The sequence below is a fragment of the Opisthorchis viverrini genome (genome assembly GCF_000715545.1).
Source record: "Opisthorchis viverrini unplaced genomic scaffold opera_v5_116, whole genome shotgun sequence".
Classification (NCBI taxonomy): domain Eukaryota; kingdom Metazoa; phylum Platyhelminthes; class Trematoda; order Opisthorchiida; family Opisthorchiidae; genus Opisthorchis; species Opisthorchis viverrini.
The window spans coordinates 661,274-684,800 of record NW_008751772.1 but is presented as its reverse complement, the minus strand read 5'-3'; the positions used below and the strand labels follow the sequence as shown (position 1 = coordinate 684,800).

Below are 23,527 nucleotides of genomic sequence, written 5' to 3'. Positions count from 1 at the left end.
AATGGTTAATCTAGGTGTCAGCTTACGGCCGCTCTGCACGTACCTGATGGTTCATAAAAAAGGACATCGTCCCAGTGGTCGAACTTTTCTAGATTCGGCCAAACCAACTTATGGGGCCACTTCAATACGATCGAACATGCTTTTTTAAACTCCTAATAAAGTGAGCTCGAGATAGCTCGGCAGTTAAAACGTGATCTTAATGCCCGGAAGGTCCGTAGTTCCAGCCCAACCTCTACATCTCGGTTGCTCCTGTGTGGTATTCCGGCCGTCGTGCTTTCCTTGACTAGCTATGCCTCGGACACGTGTTACAGCTAAACGATTGCTCGACTATAATTTCACTATTTCCAATAAAATGGGTACCCATTGGTTATAAGCTCGATTTGCATTTGTGTCCTCGTTCTTTTCAGGCAATATGTCCCGCCTTCCTGTATGTCCGGTAGCCCGGCGGCTTTTGAAGCCCCATGCTTCCTATTCAGCATACAGCACAAAGCCCCCCGCAGAAAATGCGAAACCTGGTCTCTGCACGGACCATTTTCAAGCCAGTCTTCCAAGACTCCGCGTGCCTGCTCTAGAGAAGACCTTGGAACGCTATGTCAATTCCCAGGTAAGTTAATTTTGTCATAGCTATTTTTTTTCTATGGTTGCGTTTGGAACTCGTTGCCAAATTTTATTGACCTAGGACTTACTTGATTGCTTGGCAAACTAGACGTCCCCTTTCAAGATGACTTTTCCTTTTATGGTTAGCTTAACAATCCAAATATTCTTAGAGCGAGAAAGCCCGGACTCCGGTGTCACTAGGCAAACTAGACTGTCGTTCGTAAATCACAATGCGGGTGCGTGCTATCCCCATTGGGCTATAGTCTTTCTTCGCACGACCTTATGATATTCTTCGCAAGTGGAAGAAACTTTCAATCCTCGATTAGAAATAAACTCCCCCGTAACTTTCCGGTTCTCACAAGGACTCGCACCTCTCCCCAAAATGGAATTGTCTTTGCCAGTGAGCCGGACTTCCGTATCGATTGCCTCCTTTCGTTCAGCTGCAACACTTTTCCGTCTCCCAGCTGCCATGCCTCCCGAAGGAAGCACACGGGCTGGGATGCTGCCAGGTTTCCCAAGCATAGACAGGGGAAATCGAGAGGCAGAAGTCGGGTTCGAAACACGGACGTTCCGGTTAGTAAATTCGCGCTCTAACCACCTAGGCCATCTCGCCCCTTGGTGCACTGTTTACAGCATCTATCAGCGCCAACCGTGACATTGTTGTCTTTTATGAAGAAGACGACTGAAAACACGAGAAGAACTACTAAACACACATCAATCACGAAAATTCGGACTTATAACTTGGAACCTGAACCGTGGAAAACTGTGGAAACTGCGAGAGTGCAAGGCTGAGTTATTTGAAGCGATTTGGGAATGAAAACTGAGTCGAACTGAGAAGAACGGGGAAATGATGGCCACGTTCAGGTGGTGTGAGACGAGTTGAATGTCAATCCATCTTCACGTGGGTAGATGAGTAAGGGAAATTAGCGAATATACACTCATTTGCAACTAATTTGGTTTTGATGGCCAACTCACCTAGAACCCAGCTGAATCTTTTATGGTGTTCTTAATCAGCTAAATATACTGCACCAGGCCGCCTCATGTTTCAGTCGCTACGATATTCGAGATATCGCGACACATGAGAACATCACAAACGGGAAATTCAGCTGGGTTCCAGGTGAGTCTTTCGAAAAACCAAATTAGTTTGCAAATGAGTGTATATTCGCTAATTTCGTGCAATTTGGTTTCAAGTAGAACATAAGGCTGGCGGAAACCCGGGGACTACGCCTTCCCGATGAGCCCAAAATGGACGAAACCGTTCGTTGGTTGTCGACGGATTTTCAGCAATCTTAGAGTAGTACATTATAAAGATATACGAGTAAGGGAAATCTTTTTTTAATAAGACGGTGGCTCAGCATCTCGGGAAGTTTCAGTCCCAAATTACTCAACATCCGATGACCATCAAACATGTCTAGAGAATGGAAAAAAACAGCAACCCTCAGGTAATTTGGTTATCAGGTAGGAGGGAGGTTGGTGAGGGGGTTTCATGCAAGTGCGTTTGATACAAGATAGGCATTGAAGTGGACGGCGGATTATATAAGCTTGACGTTGGCACACATCACCTGCATACCAGTTCTGACGTTTCACACTCCTGCTGCACAGGCAGTATCTGTGCCCTTTATCTGCTTCAGATGACTCTGCTTTCGTCCTTCAAATGCTCAAAACGATTTCCACTGTTTCTCCCCAGCGATGGTTGTAAAGAACCTATACTCGTTCATCTCCTGCTCCTTTTCCCCTGTCCTTTACAGAAAGCTCTGTTGGATACCGAGCAGTTGAGGCATACCGAAAAACTCGTCGCGAAGTTCCGTGTGGAACGCGGACCAGAGTTACAACATGAGCTGGAACACTACGCCAAGACGCATCGGCATACGAGCTACATCACTAGCATGTGGTCGGACATGTATTTGCGTGATCGACGGCCGGTAGTGCTCACACATAACCCGGTCATCGTTCTCAAGGATTCCACGCTAGGATCAGGATATCAAAAGGTATAAAACAACGTCTGTTTCCTTCCACTCGAGTAGTTTCTTTTACCAACCTAACTTCACCAGCGCCGTTTTTTCCTATAACGTGTGTGTTGTTTAGAACGAAAGATTTGGAACTATCCCGGGTTGTTTTTGGCGAATTCCTCAGTTTTTTTTCCGCAGTCAGGACTATTTTCCCTATCGTGTCAAAACCCTTCTCCGGGATCGGTGGCAAGCTCGGTGAACAGACCAACAACCAAGCAACGCGCCCACCTATGTAACGGTGGATACTACTGATGAGGCATGCGAGTAGTATGTGGTTTTCTCGTAAATCCCCTTCGCGTCCATTGAAAAGTGAGATTTATTACGGAATTTCCGGAATTGCTATGAAGCATTCGTTTACATTTGAGTGATAGTCAATGGGTATTCAAGAAAGTTTAGGAAGACGCGTTCGAGGAGAAAACGGTTACTCAGTTTTTATAAACAAGATGCATATGAGAGTTTTGCTTCACTGACCAATAGTTTGTAACTGCTCAGTTGGTGCTTACCAACAAACAGCTCCGCAGCGAAGGCCTTATTCCTTTCGCCTATATTCTATAACGTCGCCGGCATGCAGTCCTCAGCATCCTCGTCCCGTTACAGTAGGAAGCAACCGGTAGAGGAATAGTTTGATCTTTGTGGCAAACCACGCGCACATTGCTCAACGAATCTAGCATGTGTCACTCGAGTAGTCCACACAGAAACTTTTATTTATTATGAAGCTACGCGGATTGCTGCTTATGCATTCTCGAAGCTTCTCTGGCAGTCGAATTTGGGGAGGGTTTTCTTTAATCTGCTTGGCACTTCATTGTATGGAGGATGTTGTCCTTGTAAGCTTCGCTTTTAGATCTACTGATGCTTACCGCCTGCTGAAAGTTTAGCCCACATCACACTCGTTTGAAAACGGTCCTCTTTCTGTCCTGTCGTAGTAATTCTGGTAAGCCTACACCAAGGGGGTGGGGCCCTCTTTTTGGGTCTCATCAACAGAGTGTATCTCCTTGTCCGTACCGGGCTCTGAACTCCGCACATGTGACACGAGAGTCGAGCGTGTTACCACCGATGCATCAGTGCGTGCTGGAGTCACCTGAGCTGGTGTAAGTGTCGAATATGCAGATTTTGTTTAAACGAAGATGGGCGGAAGCGAATTACTTAACTCTGTATGTCCGATTGTTTGATGTTTCCCTAAATGCCATATTTTTGGTCATTATGTTCAAACATCCGGGATACGAATCGTTTCCCAGTCACTGTAGGTCACCGTTTATTGATCTCCCGTGCGAAGGCTTACTCGCAAGCATACTATGATAGTTCTCAGAAAAGAACATACTGGACGGAGTTGTATCCAAGGGGGACATCCGAAATTTGCAGCTGTTCTTCGCTAAACACACCAGGATAGAGAGCTCTAGGTGGGAACAAGCGCATTCTTATCTATTCGCGCTTCCGATTTTTGGGTTTCTTATGCCACTTGAAAGACGCTTCAGCAAACCAGACAGCTATAATGATGATCTTTATATAAAATCATCATCATCATCATCATGCACAGCATGAGATCAGTGTTCAACAATGATGCTTCATTGCCGTACAACCATGATTTATTTGAAAGACTTATTATGAAAAAAACGAATATGGGTGGACGGGGAAGGGACCACAATCATTCTCAGGTGTCTACACCTCTAAACATTCAGTCAGGCAATCTGGATAGAAACTGACAACAAGAACTCCACTGAAATCGGTTGGCAGCCATATCTTGAAGCGTCTCCAATCAGGCTCAGTGGGGACCACAAGGCCCCCATCTTGGAAGGCGAGTACCACCGACAGCACCCAAATGCCTCGTGGTTTCTTTCATCTCTAGCCCTTTGCCCCTCTATCCAGCGACCCTATCTCCAAAAAAGCTCTGTTCCTCCATTGGTCGAATTTTCTCGGTTGCTTTCCCTTCGGTGTGAGCACTGATTTTGCTGTCTCTGCTGATGATGATGATGACTACGCGACCATTTCTGTCTAGTGGAGGGAGATCACCCTGTCTCCGGTCGCCCACACTGAAGTGAAAGAACGAACTGGAGAAAATATGAGTCTTTTATTGACGATTTTACCGGGCAAAATGACAAGCTGACCGGTGGACCCTGTTGCAGGGAATGTCTGACACCCAGTGGCCGGCCAACTGTGGTGCCCAGTTCCCTCTTAACTTGCATATATTTTTCTTAGACTCACGACTCTTTGTCGAACAACTTCTGCCAGGGGTTTTATGGACTGGAATATCACACTCCCTGTTTTTGAAAAGCCCAGTCAACCTATTCAGAAAAAAAACAACAACGGAAGACAATTTTTCCTGGTTCTTTATTTTTGGTGATGGCTGACAGTGGGCGTCCTCACAGAGTGATCTACCTTTCGACCTGTGTGTGTGTGTGCGTGCGTATGCATGACTTGTACTAATATGGGATCTGGCCCCACATTCCAATTCCTTATGTTGCTTATCTTTTCGACTAGCAGTTTCCTAGATGTGATGAACCCTACACACTTTCGCCTTTCATCTCTCTGGACTTTCAGTCTGTCCACACTTCAGGTCATGTATCGGCTGACAGGGTAGCATTCTCGGTTTAACAACACATTTGAGTGGTGAGTTGTTCTTCTTATCAGGTGCGATCCCAACGGTCTAATCCATAAAAGTACACGGGTGTTTTGTAGCTTAAATAATGACCATTCAGTGTGAAACCAAAATTTTCGCATCCTTCCTAATCTCTGAGTTGTGGAATTTGAGAATCGAATCTCGGAGCTTTTTCACAAATGAGTTTCGAAAAGCAGATGATATTCGCTACGACGAAAGAAAACCAGTTGGTGGTAGCAATCTCAATGAGTTCATAGTGTAGGCATGGGATCCTCGAAAGTCCAGTTTACTCGGAGACTGGACGGATAGCTGGTAGGGATAAAAAAAACTGCAGCAGTACACCCTGGTGATCAATGAATCTACTATCGTTTGGACTATCGCACTACTTCCACGACACCGTTGATTATTCCATGGATAAGCTGATATCCGTTCGACGGATTGCCGTCACGACTACCGTGAAAGTAAATGTTGAAAAATCTCCACACTTTAGAGAAAAGCACATCTGGTCTGGAGAGGGACTGGTAAAGGTATCCGAAATTCCCTATTTTTGTGATGGTCCTCGTTTCGGGGGTACATTTCATCTGATCCCGCGGTTCGTCGACTGTTGATGGTCGTAGTCGAGAACCGTTATCATGGAGGGTTGGACACTGTGATTGCTGGTGTAGCCTGCTGATTGCCCATAAATTCAAAGTCACTTTAGTGACAACGCGCTAAGCAATAATTAATTAATTAAATCTAAATAAATTTAACACTCACCGCCGGAGGAGACGCGGTGTGGGCGGTGACCCATGCTGCTGCCGCCAGGATTGGGACGGAATCGTAAGCACTTGAAAGGACCCAGCAAGAATGGTTTTGGCAGAAATGCGTTCCTAGTCAGTTGAAAAGCAATATGTGGTCGAACTATGGGCTAGTCACAGTTTTTTCTTTGACCAAGTTTCGCAGAAATTGACGTAAGCCGTTCTTTTTTCTACTGTGTAAAATTAAAAAAATCGTTCAGCTGTAACATCCTTTCGGTGCTTAACTGCCATGTCACCCGAAGGTTGCACGAGGGCTGGGAAAGTGCCAGGTTGCCCAAGCCTAGACAGGGGAAGTCAAGATGGGGCAGAGGTCGGGTTCGAACCACGGACCTTCCGGTCAGTAAATCCGCACGCTCTAACCACTTGGACCATCTCGCCTCCTGGTTTGAATAAGAGGTTTTGTATGACTTGCTCGTGACAATCCCTGCCCTAAGAATGCAACATTCTGAGAATAACTCCAGCTACAGTTTGTTGGCGTTCGACAACCGACAGCTTCGATTCAATCAGGATGAGCCGTCGATCGATATTTATGGTCGGTGTACAGTAGTTCACCACTTAATGACTTCTTACAACGTTACCGTCAATTGCTCGTCTGTACTGAGGTATGCACACCGCGAAAGCTCCATCGATCGGCATTGATTTTGCAAAAAAGTGACTGAACGAAAGCGTTCACATGGCTCGACTTTCCGACACTGTCTGTGTCACTCATCTATACTGTAAGCATTTGGCTAAATTCCAAGCTAGTGGCTTGACAATCATTAGGTCCTATGCGAGTACCGGCGATCATTCAGATAAGACTTTCGAATTATTCACCGATAGTTGACCTCGAAGTAGCTCAATGGTTAAGGCGCGAACTTACCTGCCTCGCTGTCTCGACTGCTCCTGACTGGGCGTGACCATCACGGCAGTATGTCGGCCTTCGTGCCTCCCTCAGGTGGTATGACGGCTAGGCACCGGAAGGGTGTTAGCTGAACGATTTGTTTTTTTACAATTGGATTGACCGTTGATGTCACATGCGGTCAGTTTACTGTCCCCTAGCGCATCGTTTGAGTTGTGTCCCGGTGGCATGGTATGATATCGTAAGAGAGACTGTTGTTTCTGCGGTGGTAAGTGCACTACGGGATCTGTTCGCGATATTTGGGAATCATACCACCTCGCATAGCGCATCACATGCATTAGCACACATGACCGCCACACCGCGGTCATTCAGTGGCTCCTTACGGTGTCATCGGATGACGTCATGGCATATCATTCATACTGTTTTCGGAAATTTGCTTTGCCTGCTCTTGCTCGCCGGCTCTGTTACTAATAATCGGACCAGGAACATAGTGTGCTACCGATTTATTTATCTTGTCTTGCTTATTATATTGGTCTGTATTATCTTAGCAACGTCTTTGACGATATTTTCAAAATTGTGCTCAACTTCTAAAGTCTAATTTGGCGTTTGTGATAGTGGTTTACAGCGTACAACAATCTTCTTGCGAAGTTGACGGCATGACACCGAGTCCCGCCAAATGGTTCGCTGTGGGGGATCTTCGCTCCTCGGGGTTTGACGAAGCGATTCGCTCTCATGGGGCGGCTACGGTGTGCACAAGCCATTGTGGATGTGTTCCACTTGATGTTTCGGCGCTCAGTATTCTCTACAACCGAGCTGGAACCTTCGCTAAGCATCTGCCAATCAGCTGTGTATACACGGGTTAGAAATGCACGTCCACTATGCGGGAGCAGTGATTGGCCCCTGATGAACACACCGATAGGTCAGAAGGAGGGTGGCATCCTTGTAACGTCGCTTTTTACCCTAGTTCTTGCATTCGCGCGGGATATTTGACGCTGATGTGCTACACTGTTTGGTTTCGGTGCAACCTTAGACTTGAAAGTGAGGTCATTAGAGTAGGAATTTGTCTTGATGTAGCATTCTCTTCCCTCTGAAATCCTGGTCACCTAGCTCGATTCGCTTTCCTCATAATCGGCTTCCGTATTGAGAAGATAGCAGAACATACGTTTGACGGTTTCAACTACCTGACAAGCCCCAAGAACCGGTCGTTGGCTGTCGAAAAGTTTTCAGCAACCTTTTCGTTGTGTATTACGCGGTCGTTGGCTGTCGAAAAGTTTTCAGCAACCTTTTCAGTAGTGTATTACGTAGTACTACATAGCACTTCCTCTATTACAACCTTGAAACTGTCAATGATGTTCGGTCGGCGGAGCAGCATATCTTTTCGGTTGTGTCCTACTACCATGCAATCATAATAGGGTTCGTTAGACCGCGGTGCGTCTTTTGGCTATCCTACTGATGCATAACTGCCACCTTCCCTGCCCCTTTCTTGTGTCGATGTACTCAACTACTTCACCTGGCCAGTAATCGCTCCTGTCTAACTCCGCCCCTCCATTTTACACGTATCCTCCCTTCTGAACAGCCCGCCATTCGAGCAACGAATCTGCTTCATCATCTTGTTGAGTTTTGCCGATTGCTTCGCACAAACTTGTTGGAACCGGAAGTCTTTCACCTTAACCCGGAGAAATCAAAAACTCCACGTTTTAATCAGATAATGCGATTTGTGCCCCGGTCGGTGGCCACCTATGCGGCCTATCTTTTCAATGTGAGTTTAGTTTACTGGATATTTGGTAGTATTGTGCATATTCTGTTTGCAAACACTTGATTTTTTTGGGGTTTTCAAGAACTTATCTGACCTTTTTCGGGTTTACTTTGATGAATAGCATCAATTGATAGGCTTGATATGCGGGTCCGCAACCATCCGATGCATCCGAGCTGCGAATTCCACGACCACATGAGAAGATCGATCAGTACATCCACCCAGACCCAAACTGTCATGTTAACTGGCCTACAGAACAAGCGTGGTATGTTTTTTCGAGGTTTTGACACAAAACCCTTTTGTTCTGTACCCCTCTTCCCTTCCAAATGGCAACAAGTTGAGAGTAGGCCATCCTGGAGCCTTGTTGTGACCTCAAGTGATTAGGGCGCGAGTTTACTGACAGGAAGGTCCGTGATTCGAACCCGACCTCTGCCTCTCGACTTTCTCTGTCTAGCCTGAGGCAACCTGACGGTATCCTCCTTCTGGTGGCATGGCAGTTAGGTAACGGAAGGGTGTTACAGCTAGACACTCATTTTTTTCTCATCTTTTGTGACCCTCATTGTCACCCTGTTGGTCACCGATCCAGTTTAATCAATTTTATCCCATCTCATTAACACTGGATGCCGTGGTAAGAATGGTGCTTCTGTAGTTTTCTTGATCATCGCAAGTTGTAGAAAATGCAGGCTGGTAGCCGCTTCGAAACAAACCGAAGGGTTCAAATATCGGTTTGTCTTGAAATATGTAGCTTTCTATGACGTCTAACACCTGAAAGTGCTCTTTTTAGACGATTCCTACTTTGTCACTGGGTGCTTCTTGACTGACTTGTGTGATATCCTGGCCATGTTTGTAATAAAAGTAACGCCTCGGCTCGGTTCTCCATCTGTTTATCCTGAGCTAGCGTACACGATTTGAATTGGAACAGGTAAAAAATTATACATAGCGTGCCGTATTCAAAGTGTATGCAACGATCATGGTTCGGAAATTCGAACGCGTTGTGGCATGGGTGGCCGGTATCCGGCGGACCCTGGAGCAGATTGGCTGTTGGGTCGACCAATCAGAGCTCGCCTTGATGCTGGACAGGCAAGCGGCCTGATCTGCTGACCAATCACGTACGAGTCGCGCCTTTTGGCGTTAGCAGGGCCTAATGGTGAGTGGTAAGGCGATATTAGTGTATGGTTCAACCTAATGCCAGTATTGATTTATACTGGACAACAGTGCTTATGAATTTACAGCTGTTGGCTGCAAAAAAAGACAAGAGTTTTCTTTCCTGATTGGGAAGGTCTGCGTTGCGAAATTCTCTTGGACCAAACACATTTGCTTCTTAGCTATAGGTCGTCGTCATCCACGTTGGTAACAATACATTAGTAACAGATACTGGTGAAAGGAAGAAGGCCTTCGCTGTGGAGTTGTTTATTAGAAAATGCCAACTGTCCAGTTACAGACTATTGGACAAAACTCTCATTTGCATCTTATTTACAAAAACTGAACATCCATCTTCTCCTGACCGCGTCTTCTTGAACTCCCATGGATATTCATTGACTCCAATCATTCATTGCTCAAATCCAAGCATATGCTACACAGTGACTCCACAAAGTCCGCAACAGATCTCCCTTTTCAAGAGATGCAAAGCGAATTTACAAGAAAAAAACATACTACTCACATGCTTCCCTATCCATAGAATCACCGTTACACTGGTACTTGTCTGCCACACAATCATGTGAAGAAAATGAAGAGAGAACCTAGTGTCCTTTGAAAAAAAACGGTTCTGAACGGCCTAAACTTCTACTGACATTAAATTAAGGATATCTAAGCATAGGGTAAGGTTTAGGTGACACAGCCAGCACAATGTTCCAGCATCCTTACACACATTGCCCAAGAAATTCCAACAGAACAACCAACCGTACACTCTGGCTAAGTAGTAAAGACCCTAGCCACTGAGTGGACCTATAACTTCTCCTCCACATGCAGTTTGAATCACGTGAATCTCATCCCTGGAAATCCGGGGATCACACAACGCTCAGTAGCGTACCTTTCACCGATACAGAGTAGGATACCATAAGGCCAGTGCCAGCGGTCAAAACTGACGCCGTTGAATATACACTGTTGTTAACCGGTGAGGGAATTTCCCTCCATCTACATCATCTGAATGAAAAGTGATAGTAGAATAATAATCACTCAGCTGTAAAAAATTCGTTCAGCTGTGGCACCCTTTCGGTACCTTACTGCCATGCCACCCGAAGGTTGCGTGAGGGCTGGGATACTGCCAGGTAGCCCAAGCCTAGACAGGGAAGTCGAGAGGCAGAAGTCCGGTTGGAACCACCATTCAGCTGTAACACGTTTTTGGTGCCTAGCTACCATGCCACCCGAAGGAAGCACAAAGGTCGAGATATTGCCAGGTATCCTTCCAGGGTGGGGACCGCGTGATCCTCACTGTGCCCGGTCGGAGACACGTGAAAATATGGCTGCCAACCGATGTCAGTGGCGTTCTTGTTGTCAGTTTCTATCCAGACTGCCTGAGTGAATGTCTGGAGGTGTAGGCACCTCGGAATGATTGTGTTAAGCTAGCACTAAGTCCCTCCCCCATCCACCTTTATTCTTTTCTTCACAATAAGGCTTTCAAATAAGTCATGGTTGTACGGCTGTGAAGCATCGGTGTTGAACACTGATGTCATGCTGTCGATGATGATGATGACTGCCAGGTTTCCCACTCCCAATCAGGATCAGTCGAAATGTCGGGGTTGGATTCGAACCCCGGTCCTTCTGGTCAGTAAGTTCGCGTCTGAACCACTGAGTTGATTCGGCTCCCTATGTATGAAATCAGACACCACGGTAGTTATTCCCCGATGATATTAATTGTCCACGTCTATTTAAGTTAACTGTTTGGGGTTAGCGCTCAAAGCCGGTCAGTCATGAGAGCCCGATCACATGTAGAAGGAAGGTTAACTGGTAATGCTTCTTCCAGGTTAACTGATTGTCTCCAGTGTCTTCCTTTTGTCTCATTCAATTGGGGAGGTGTGTCGACTCATTCTTGTTGCACACCTTGGTTCTATAGGCCTTCGTTATCGCCTAAGCAGAATGAATTTATCCTTCTCGCCCGTGGTGATACATCGGTAGTCTTCGTCAGAGGAGCAGTGTTAGGCGGAATCCCACACGGATCCCACTTTACCGTTCGTAGTCAAGTGCTCCTACAGCCCAGAAGCCTATTCCGCACAAGAGTGGCCAGAATTTTTGGATGCTTGCCAGTCCGGCGTCAAGCCGAGATCTGATTGGTCGAAAGCCCGGACCCAATCATGACCCAGTACTGGCCGGATGCCGGTTGTCAATGGTGCATCCAGAAGGCGTCGGAATTTCCAGAGATTTGTCGCCGTTTACATTATATATATGAAGCGCTGTACAAGTATTCTGGATTTCATTTTTGGCGTCAATATACCTTGTGCCCCTTCGGTGGTTGTTTTGACGTGAACACTAGGTTGGGAGGCTTAGACCAAGAATTAATCTAAGGAAAATACCATTACTACAAGCAGCTACTCAAAGTTTCGTTTGTTGGAAGCTGTCGGTCGTCATTGTCGGTAAGCACTCCACTCTTGCGGAATTGTCGCTGGATGATGAGGTGCGTGAAGAAAAGCCTCGAAAACCTCTTCGTGGAGCCGATTGTGTTCACTGCAGGAGCGATTTTGTATTTCTGTTTTTTGCCCAACATAACTCGTAGACCGGACGTCCCCCATAACTCTGTTGACCCACTTGGTCTAACTGTTTCATTCAGTGTTCTTTTTCTAATTTTCGATCGATGTAGGCCTACCCTCTGGATATGAGTCAGTATCCACTCATGTTCAACACTACGCGCCTACCCGAACCCGAAAAGGATCGGTTGCTCACAGATCCTTCTGCCAGACACGTACTTGTGATTCATCACGGACAGTTGTACGTCTTTGATGTCTTTGACGTTTACGTGAGTTCACATTTTGTCTAGTCTGGTCCCGTTTTGATGTATTGAGCTAGCTACGGTCCCGAAAAGGATGCTATTTATAGTGTTACAAGACGTTAAAGTTGCGGTTCACGTTCGATAAGGTTTTAGCGACCTACCCCCGAAGAACATGTGCCATTATCGGAAGACATTGAAGACTTCGGTAAAGCAAAGGAATCGAACCTCACACCTAGTGGCAATAACTGAGGAATGGATGAGTTTCTCACGTATGACATCTTCGACCGTAGCGCACCGAGAGTTAGCACTGGTGCACAGCTGTCCGGGTGTGCTTACACTCATACTAAGTTTCCTCTGGCTCTCAAGTGACGTTTGACTGGACTAGTAATGCATTTACGAAACCGATCGTTGTCTAACGCAGCAACCCCTACACGCCAGTTTTCGCGTTGGCTAGATCACCTTTAAATTTTTAAAGAATCTGCATCCTCGAATTGTCATCATCATCGACAGCATGACATCAGTGTTCAACACCGATGCTTCTCTGCCGTACAATCATAATTTATTTCAAAGACTTATTGTGAAGAAAAGAGTGAAGGCGGACCGGGAAGGGACATAGCGCTAGCTTACTACAATCATTCCGAAGTACCTACACTCCCAGACACTCATTCAGACATTCTGGATAGAAACTGACAACAAGAACGCCACTGACATCGGTTGCATTGCCCGTGCCTTGGCGAAATCTTCGCAATTACCTGCAAATCCTTCTTACTGACTTCTTGATTAGTTACAACCGGAGGGACTAAATTTTGGTGCAAATATCATCACCCGTGAAAGGTGGGGATCTCTACTAAACAGTTGAAGACTATTGGACAGTAAAGAAAAATTCTCATGTGTACCTTGTTTTTTTCGAAAAAAACAAATATCTGTCTTCATGATGTACTACTCATAAGGTTGCTGAAAATCCATCGACAGCCCACGACCGGTTTCGCCCTTCTTGGGGCTCATCAGGTAGGCGCAGTCCCCGGGTTTCCGTCAACCTTATGTTCTACTTGAAACCAAATTGCACAAATTAGCGAAATGTAAACAAATTTGGTTTTACGAGAGACTCACCTGGGACCCAGCTGAATCTCTCGTTTGTGATATTTGAAACAATGATATAAAACTGATTTCTTATGTTTACTTGACTAAAATTCGCTTCGATGTGCGTCCAAATTTCATGAGAGGCCTGAGCTAACACCAAGAGGACCAAGACAACCTTGCAAAACCGAGCTATCGAAGTATTTCCAGCAACCTTATGAGTAGTGCATCACTCAACTTACTTTGTTCTTTTGTTTATGCCAGTTAAACGCCAACTGCCGACTATTTTTTCATGATGATGATGATGACGAAGACTTATCTAGCCTTCCCGTTAGGGTCGCCTTCAACATCACGATACAGCCATTTCATTGGGTGTTCTCTTTCGTCTTGGTTCCGTAGGGAAATCCAGTCTCTCCGAAACAACTACTCTCCAACATCAACTTTATTCTCTCCCGACCTCCAGTCCCATCAGCACCCGGTCTGGGCGTCATAACGACCATGAACCGAGATGACGCATATTTGGCTCGCGAACGTCTTCTGACCCTGAACAACAAGTCCAATTTGAAACTAGTGGATACCGCTTTGATCGCTCTGGTCCTGGACGAAGAACCTTTGGCAGATCTCAAGGAAATGGTATGCTGGTTTTTCCATCTAACCCCCATGAATTCATCCCCCCCTTCACGCTTCCCTACTTGACGTTTTCTCATGGCTGTGCATTCGAACGAGCAAATCGATCAGTTAATCAGGCGGTACCCTAGTAGTTGTCTTCAAATCAGAGCGCCCCCTTGACCGATAAGTATACTCGGATGGCTTTTTCAGACTGCGTTCCGAATTGGCCTGAAACAGACTGAGCCCGTAATCCGGACGTAAGTTAGATTGGAGTTTCATTCCGTCTGCGGCTTGCCAACTATTTTTCTGTGTATTTTGACCAGGCTTTGCACAAACTTTCAAAGACGATCCCTGCCGTCTTGACAGATCTGGACATCCACAACACGCCAGCAGTAGAGAGGTTGGGTTTGCAATCCAGCAATTTATTCAAAAAAAAATTAACTTTTTAGCGAAATACACTCACTTGCATGCCTATTTGGTTTTGACGGGAGACTCACCCGGAACCCAGCTCTTAAGCGACCTTATGAGTAGTGCATTACCTCCACACAGTAGATCACGATATCTCGAATATCGCACCAAATGAAACGGGTGATTCAGCTTGGTTTGTGATCTCATCGTACAGCCTGAACAGCTAATTTCACAGGGGCGTTAGTCGCGCTTGTTGTTTGTTCAATTCCTTGATGACTATTGGCAACCCGTCTGTATGCTGCTTTGTGGTTGGAGCACGGTGTTCCGCAGTTCACTTCGTTAACTTTGGTTTCTAACTGCCTGACCTAGATTTTGTGGTTCTGCCTGACTATGTGTTATGTCTTGATGTACGGTAGTGCAACTCTGTATCTATATATATATTAATCTTGTGCCCTCGAACCGGGTCAGTTCCGTAAATCATGACCTCTGTTGGTCTGGATTCGCTCGTTTCCTTTCTTAGGGGTGAGATGGCTAAAATAGTATGAGCGCGAATTCACTGACCGCAAGGTCGGTGGTTCGAACGCGACTTTTGTCTTTCGATGTCTCCTGTCCAGGCTTGGGCAACCTGGCAGTATCCCAGCCCTCGTGCTTCCTTCGTGTGGCATTGTAGCTAGGCCCCGGATGGGTGTTACATCTGATCCATGTGTTCTCTTATACTATATGACAGTTTCTTTGTCGGCAGGCTGATGGTTGGCGTTTTGCGTCTTTCACTGGCTTTCATATGAAATTTTGTCACACACGGCCTCTAATAGAGCTGGAACTTCGAAAGCCATGCCATTTTAATAGAGGTTTTGTCTTGTCAGTGAAGCCAGTCTATGCTCAAAGCCTGTGAACAGCTGTTCAATCCTGTTTGGGAATGGTGAGCAGTACACATTTGACGAAACTCTGGGAAGTCTCGAACTCACGACCTCCGGTTTGTAATTTGAACACTTGTGCGCTCGGCCCCCAGGCGCCTGGCTGATCAGCAGTGTGATTAACTCGCGCCACTCATCCGCCAGTTACCGCATCCACAACAGGTGGTCACGTGTGTTGACTGGCTCCTCGAGGCACGACTTGTCGGAATGCTGCTCAGACCTAACGAGAATGAAGCAGCCGTACAATGCTTTTCGGCATTAACTGGGTTCGCCTACTTGGCGAAATCTCCGTCAAACATTTCCAATTCTCCTCATACTCAGAGAAAGAATAAAATTCACGCGACGGGTGAAACTTGCGTCCGAGGCGTCGTCACTGAACATGGTGTGGTGAGGTCGCCGGTTCGAAACTTCTTTGCGCACTACTCGTGGGGCGAGATGGCCCAAGTGGTTAGAGTGCAAATTTACTGACCGGCCGGTCCTTGGTTCGAACCCGACCTCTGCCTCTCGATTTCCTTTGTCTATGCTTGGGCAACCTGACAGTATCCCAGCCCTCGTGCTTCCTTCGGGTGGCATGGCAGTCAGGTACCGGAAGCGTGCTACAGCTGAACGCTATTGCTGGTGTTGAGGGTGGAGCAGCTGTACAATGCCTCTCGGCTTTTCAGCACAGCCTGGCTCCACTAGTACATTGCTGTTTCATGTCTATTTTTTCTTAAAACCTTACACATCGCTTCGGTGATCCTACCTTGTCCCAAAGATATACAGTCACCACTGACATTGGGTTAGAGTGGAAATTTACTGACCGAAAGGTCCGTGGTTCGAACCCGACCTGTGCCTCCTGACTTCCCCTGTTTAGGCTTGGACAACCTTGGGCAGTATCCCAACTCTCGTGCTTCCTTGACAGTTGTGAACTGAAAGGGTGTTACAGCTGAACGATTTTTGTATCATTGTATTGGTATCACTGACATTGAATTTCATTTGCGTCTCGGCATGCTATCACAACTATTTTTCGTCAACTGCACAGCTACTGAATTTCCTTGCTGGGCCATCTGAGTCACGCTGGTTCGACAAAAGTGTCAGTCTTTTAGTGAACGGGACTGGACATGCGGCAGTCAATTTTGAACACTCCTGGGGTGACGGAGTTGCGGTGGTTCGCCTGTGTAACGATGTGTACGAAAATTCAGAGTCGAAACCTGTTGTCACCGCGGCCGATTTGCTCAACTCGAATAATTCGTGAGTCAGTAAGGTGTCCTTATCTCATCTGTTGCTAATTTGAGCCATAGCAGATTGTTTCTCCTGGGACATGATGGGCTTATTTTGTGTAATAACGGTAACGCCTCAGCTCAGTTATCGATTCTAATCCTCCCTGTCTAGCGTTTTCCACCAAAGCTACACAAAGTATATTAAACGCCCCAAAGCAGGTGAATTATGTACGGTGCGTCGCATTTAAAGTGCATGTGACGACGCAACATTCTGAAGACTAGGATGCATTCTAGATACGCCATTGCCTACCCACATACAGCGGATACTGAATCGTGATTTGCTGTTTGGCCCATGTTTTCGACCAATCAGAGCTCGCCTCAGTGCTGGAGAGGCGAGCGGTCCGCTCAGCTGACCAATCACGTTCGACCAGTTCGACTTATTGGCCGTGGTAGTGCCTGACTGCGAGCAGGAATGTGGCTTTCGCGCACGATTTCGCCTAACACTGTCCTACATGACCTAGCGGCTTGATAGCGTCATTTCTGGAAGTTTGGTTTGGAAATCATTTTCACGTGCTACCTTCGTCACGTGTTTCTGCGTTGATTTTCGGTTGTAGTTGGGCGTTCCGACCGGTGAGTCGTGAAGAACATCAAGAAACAGTTTGACTCAAAAATGATCATTCGATTTACTTTGTTGATATAACACGCTGTATGACGTACCATCGCTTCTGTCGTACAATTATGATGACTCCGATTAACAATGGACGCAATCCACAACCGTTCAGCCGTGACAGAAAAACGTTCAGCTGTAACACTCTTCCGGTGCCTAACTGCCATGCCACCCAGGGGAAGCACGAGGGTTTGGATACTGCCAGATTGCCCAAGTCCATAGGGGAGGTAGGGTTCGAACCACGGACCTTCCGGTCACTAAAGCCGCGCGCTCTAACCATTTGAGCCACCTCGCATGGCTGTTAGGCCACTGGAAGGAAACTGTTGTAACTTGCGGTGGCCGTCTGTTGGGGTTACACCTGCGCTGAGCCTGCCAGACTACGCGATAGGAAGAAGACAGAGGACTGGGGACACGGCTGTATTGTCAGGACAAAACATACAGAGCGTCTGCGTAAATATATTGGATGACTAAATGGCCAAATATAGTCGTTCACCTGTTCGTTCCGTACAGCCAATGGCGGTGTTCCGGTCGTGAACAGTCTCAGGCCCACTTTGCTGGTCGTATGTTGCTAAGCCGCGGTTTGGTGAGAGCCGCCGACTCACCTACTTTCCGGACGTGTCGAACCGATGGTGACCTTGGGGATGCGTCACTCTCTGCACATGTGCTTTTTCTTCTGTCTGGGCGTGCCCTGACAGAAACACAAGGACCAGGTTGCCCAAGCCTTCAGAGGAGCAATCAAGAGGCAGTGTTGGGTCTGAACCACGGAGCTCTACTTTCTGAACTACCTCGAGGTTGAACTGTTTCCATGTTTTGATGCCATCTTTACAAACCTGAGCCAAGCCGCCTGAATCACAGGACCAGCCTGATTTCACGTGTCTCTCCCATGGAATCATATGAGAGGGCTCGGAGGCAAAATATTGACCGGCGGGTCAATGCAGTCTGTTGGTTTTCAGCTGGCTACTAGAGCGGTGATTTTTGGTGATTTAGGCACTCTCTGGGTGAGCAATGCCAATAGCCAGATGGGTAAATATGTCCGTTGTCTCACGCGGTTCTGATGGTGGGGTGCTCGCTCAGTTTTACGGTAACACTGCATTCTAAAGATACCAGTTACATACCTAATCACGTGGTGGCATGTTGATCATGGAGATCATCCTTATCTAGGTGGGATCTGATAAAATCTGTTCACTCAAGATCTTTCCTAGGTCAACGTCTGTTCAAGAGGCCCTGTTAGGTCATACTTCTTGGCCGATGGTATCACCTCGCACGCCTTGATCTTAAACATGGATGGATGGAACTTTATTGTACCTCCGGTCTTGTTTTGGGACCCCCACAGCCAGGTGTGGAACTCTTAGTGGATGTTTTTTTATAATTTCGAACAACTTTCCATCCTTCCGATCGATGTGTTCCACTTTTGGAGGTTGGTTAGACTGACAGGCTTTTTTTACAGGCTGCATCTTGTATGCAGTGAGAGTTAAACGGTTGATCGAGGAGGGATGGTGTTTTTGACGCAAAAGTCTGACTTCCAGGAAAAGGAGACATGTAGAATCCCCCTCCAGGATCGTCATCACTGACGTGTAGTGCAGCAGGTTCCCTCTGAGCGAGTGACTCAAGTCGGATCCATTCTTCCATGGTGAATGGCCTAGTCTGGGAGTGCACGAAGTAAGGCTCAGCAATAACACTCCTGATGCCGCTACGCCAAGACCAATTTGCGGCTGCAACTGGCTTTGAGTAGAATTTGATTTTTCAACCTTATTCGCTAAGTTGCCGGTGCTCACGGTCAAATGTTGGATGACCTTGGTGTGCGACTTTTGGGATTGACGTTTTCACCACGCTTCTTCTTGAAGAAAGGCAGATTCGTTGTCTGGCTAAATATAAAAACGCTGATCGCTTGGTGACAAACTTTGTTTTCTTGAAATACGCTCATTTGCAAATTAATTTGGTTTTCACAGGAGACGCAATTGAATCTCTCGTTTATGATGTCCTCCAGCTGAATGTACTGCACACAGGCCGCCTCATGATTCAGTTGGCACGATATTCGCGATATCGCAGTATATTTTCATGAAGGAAACTACTCACAAGGTTGCTGAAAACTCTTCGACAGCCCACGACCGGTTTCGCCCTTCTTGGGGCTCCACTTCTTGCTCCACAGTCTAATCGCACGGAACTCAGACCACTACTCGATACAACTGCCGAATAAGCATCATTCATGCAAGCGAATTGGAGAAGCACCTGGCGGATTGCTCTTTAGAACTGACTACATGCTCTCATCATCATCATCATCATCATCATTGTCAGCTGTAATAAACGCGTACTTATTGTACAGTGGTTGTAGCTGCCACAGTTTCGTTCATCGATGATTTGGGCAGGTGGGGTAGGTAGCTGCGCATTGGAGGCGGGAGCTGATAAATTAGTGCGTAAATACGGCACTGTAGGTGAACTGTTAAGTGCGGAGATTGGCAAGGGAGCTATGCATTGAAGACAATAGCTTGGATGCATGAGCGCAATTGAGGGCGCGACTGGGCCGTGTCTGACAATGTCTCCAACCATTGATATGGCCCGTCTCGGGATCCCCATCCAGAATACGCGTCAGCGTAAATTTTCAGGACAAACTTTGTCGTGACGCCTTTGCGAAGAAGTCGCCAGCTACACCAATCTGAATGGTACGAACCGATAAAATATGCTGGTTAACTCGTCCGTATTTGATCGTAGTAAGGCTCTATTTTTGTCACACTATGCACAAATCTATTGCTTTCTATTAAAACAAGTGGAAACTTTTCGCGCGTGTTTGCAACGATTTTCGAGGCACTCGAAGTTCCATTTGGGTAAGACTTAACGACGCTGTCGTCTTGGTATTGAGCCGTCTCACCAGTTAACCTACCTGTTTGTTGATTCACTGCACACGGTAGCTGAATTTTCGCATTTTTGTCTTAAAAAGCATCGTAGACCTTGATGTTTTTTTCAATCTCAGCCTTCCTAGCCCGGATGTCCGCCGACTGGAATGGCTTTTGGACGACCACATTCAGAATGAGGTACTCACGCCTGCTAGGCAGAAATACGACGCTTGGAGGCGATCTGTGATCTTGCACTTTGTCGAAAAGCATGACAGCTTGACCAGATCGTTGTGTAAGGCAGCCAACGTTGGTGCGGATGCGATGATTCAGCTCTGTTTCCAGGTGAGTGCCTAGTCCTCCCCCCCCGTGCATTACTCATTGCCTTGCGCATACTCCTGCTCTCGGTAGTCATCTTGACTGCAGTTCTTCGAACTCGACACCCTCAGGATTGCATCTGAATCCCGCACAACGAAATGGATCCTAGGAGATATCAGGTACTGATTCTAACCGGTGAGTAGATCGAATACTTTCGCAGGACCATTCCAATTTCGGCTCCTCGTCGTTAAACTTGATATCTACACTATGCAGTGTGACTCCAATTCGTATGACTTTGTGATCGCAAACGCTGCTTAACCCCAACGCCCAATCCTAGGAAGCTGGTGGTGCAAGTGGAACACAAGTGGACAACTTTTGTGGCGGTGTTGGATGCGTAGGGAATTTTTGCAATGTGGAAGCCCAGAAACTCAAGAAGTGCGTTACAAAAGTGAACGCCCAAACAGCCTTGAAGTAGAGCAACTGACCTAAGGAGAATGGCCACAACAGAAAAGCCAACCTTAGTCTGAATAAACCATTTCTGGGTTGTGCTTTGGGACTGTTCCTTCCAGTAGTCTCCTCTAAAGGTGCTCTAGTCATCCTCCTCAAATCTGCTATTCCTTGATGTTCCTCTCACAGTGACCGGCCTAATTTTCTACGTTTAACTCTGGGCGTTTCGATCCGTGTTTGCATATTCCCGAGATTGAGAGGGGGAATCCTCGTGATCGGCCTAAATCAATAGATTCAGTCGTTACTTCCAGGAATCTGACCTTCCTGATAGTTTCGATGTCGTCTGACTTCGGAAAAGAACGCTTAGTCGTCCGGCACACTGTCATCTATGCTCTGTTTATCACACCTCGTTCCTGATAAGAAGGAGGTTGTCATCCCCTCGTCGCACTGAATAGCATTCATTCCTATCGGATGAACCCTACCGAGTTCCAGCTTCCAGCTTGTCTTTCCCTGTAATTTGGTTCCATCAACTCAGTCCGAGATGGCTCAGTGGTTGAGACGTGACGGCGAGACGGCCCAAGTGGTTAGAGTGCGAATTTACTAACCGCAAGGTCCGTGGTTCGAACCCGACCTCTGTCTCTCGACTTCCCCTTTCTAGGCTTGGGCAACCTGACAGCATCCCAGCCCTCGTGCAACATTCGGGTAGCACAGCAGCTAGGCACCGGAAGGATGCTACAGCTGAACGATTTTTGAGGTGTGAACTTACTGGTCGGAAAGTCCGACCTGAGCTCCGGCATCTCGACTTCGTCTTGGGCAACTTGGTAGTATGTCAGCCGTCGTGTTCCCGTCGGGTAACATGGCGGCCGCGCACCCGATTAGTCAGCTGAAAATGTATTATTATTATTATTATTATTACGTTATTATAGAATGAACTGTGGTGAACCGTTAGCTGGAGGTCTCTAACCTTATACATCTTGCACACAACCTACTACTCATGCTGACCTCAGTAGAAGTCGCTTGCAAACCAGTGGGCTTCTACACTATATAGATAAAATAAATTTATACTCCCGGTACATTACTCATCATAAGGACCCATATAAATATCACTTCTTGGACGAGCCGAGGATGTGTTCATCGTGACTGTTCGTTTCATCTCCAGTTATAGTCGCTATTATAGAATGAACTGTGGTGAACCGTTAGCTGGAGGTCTCTAACCTTATACATCTTGCACACAACCTACTACTCATGCTGACCTCAGTAGAAGTCGCTTGCAAACCAGTGGGCTTCTACACTATATAGATAAAATAAATTTATACTCCCGGTACATTACTCATCATAAGGACCCATATAAATATCACTTCTTGGACGAGCCGAGGATGTGTTCATCGTGACTGTTCGTTTCATTTCCAGTTATAGTCGCAAGCTGACGTTTGTTCAGCTGTAGCACCCTTCCGGTGCCTAACTGCCATGGCACCCGGAGAAAGCACGAGGGCTAGGATACTGCCAGGTTGCCCAAGCCTAGACAGGGGAAGTCGAGATGCGGCAGAGGTCGGGTTCTTAGCCATGGATCTTCCGGTCAGCAAAGTCGCGCTCTTACTACTTATCCATCCCATCAGGGTTTGTCTGCTCCCAGTTTCCACCACGGACCGGAATAAACAGCACACACTACTTGTAAGACTACTCACAACCCTTCGATCTGTACGATGATTTAGCATGATTTCAGTTCAATTAGAACGTAGATTTGATTGAAGTGACTGCGTCTATGTGATTGGCCGCAAGAAGGGCGAGACCGGTCGTGGACTATCGAAGAGTTCCTAGCAATCTTGTGAGGAATTTCCATCAGGAAATTATACTGCGATATCTTGAATATCGCGCCAACTGAAACATTAGGTGGCCTTTGTACATCACATTCGGTTGATGAACATTGAAAATTAGAGAACCAACGAAGATTTAAGTTCGTCTCCGTTAGGACCAAATTGTTGTGCAAATGAGGGGCGAATTTTCCGACCGAAAGGTTCATGGTTCGAACCCGACCTCTGCCCCATCTCGACACCCCTGTCTAGGCTTGGGCAACCTGGCAGTATCCCAGCCCTCGTGCAACCTTCAGGTGGCATGGCAGTTGGGCTACAGCTGAACGATTGTTGTGCGAATGAGTGTTACTCTCGGACCGAATTCTTCACTTTGTCTGGCTGATATCGGTTTCATTATGTACGCTGCTGCATTTCCCGTAGATTGGAGAATTAAACAACCTTTCTCTGTTTGTCACAGCTCGCATACAACATCCTCCATGAACAGCCTGTGCCCACCTATGAATCATGCAGTACGGCTGCCTTCAAACACGGTCGTACGGAGACAATGCGCCCGGCGACGGTGGAAACTCGCGCGTTTGTGGACCTGATGCGACGCGAGCAAGGCGTTGTCACCTCCGGGTTTTCGGACAAACCAGTAGCCGGCTCTGTCACACAGCAGCAACTTCAAAAAGCGCTTGATGACTGTTCGAAAAAACATGGGATCCTGACGAGGGAAGCGGCTATGGGGCAAGGTATGCGGT

The 23,527-nt window shown here is 46.8% G+C and overlaps 2 protein-coding genes across 2 annotated transcripts in view; one reads left to right on the top strand and one right to left on the bottom strand.

The window, feature by feature from the left end:
* Positions 1 to 412: 412 nt before the first annotated feature.
* The window catches only part of T265_13896 (hypothetical protein), a gene marked incomplete at both ends in the record, with an annotated part of 27,265 nt that continues 4,150 nt past the window's right edge, over positions 413 to 23,527 (top strand). Inside the window, 8 exons of the mRNA XM_009171032.1 lie at positions 413 to 604; positions 2,346 to 2,585; positions 8,411 to 8,593; positions 12,381 to 12,536; positions 13,986 to 14,219; positions 16,539 to 16,747; positions 20,352 to 20,556; positions 22,393 to 22,524. Of these exons, the coding sequence (XP_009169296.1) occupies positions 413 to 604; positions 2,346 to 2,585; positions 8,411 to 8,593; positions 12,381 to 12,536; positions 13,986 to 14,219; positions 16,539 to 16,747; positions 20,352 to 20,556; positions 22,393 to 22,524 (1,551 nt within the window). The remainder of the gene's footprint in view (positions 605 to 2,345; positions 2,586 to 8,410; positions 8,594 to 12,380; positions 12,537 to 13,985; positions 14,220 to 16,538; positions 16,748 to 20,351; positions 20,557 to 22,392; positions 22,525 to 23,527) is intronic.
* The window catches only part of T265_05886 (hypothetical protein), a gene marked incomplete at both ends in the record, with an annotated part of 31,357 nt that continues 17,385 nt past the window's right edge, over positions 9,556 to 23,527 (bottom strand). Inside the window, one exon of the mRNA XM_009171015.1 lies at positions 9,556 to 9,728. Coding sequence (XP_009169279.1) covers positions 9,556 to 9,728 — 173 coding nt within the window. The remainder of the gene's footprint in view (positions 9,729 to 23,527) is intronic.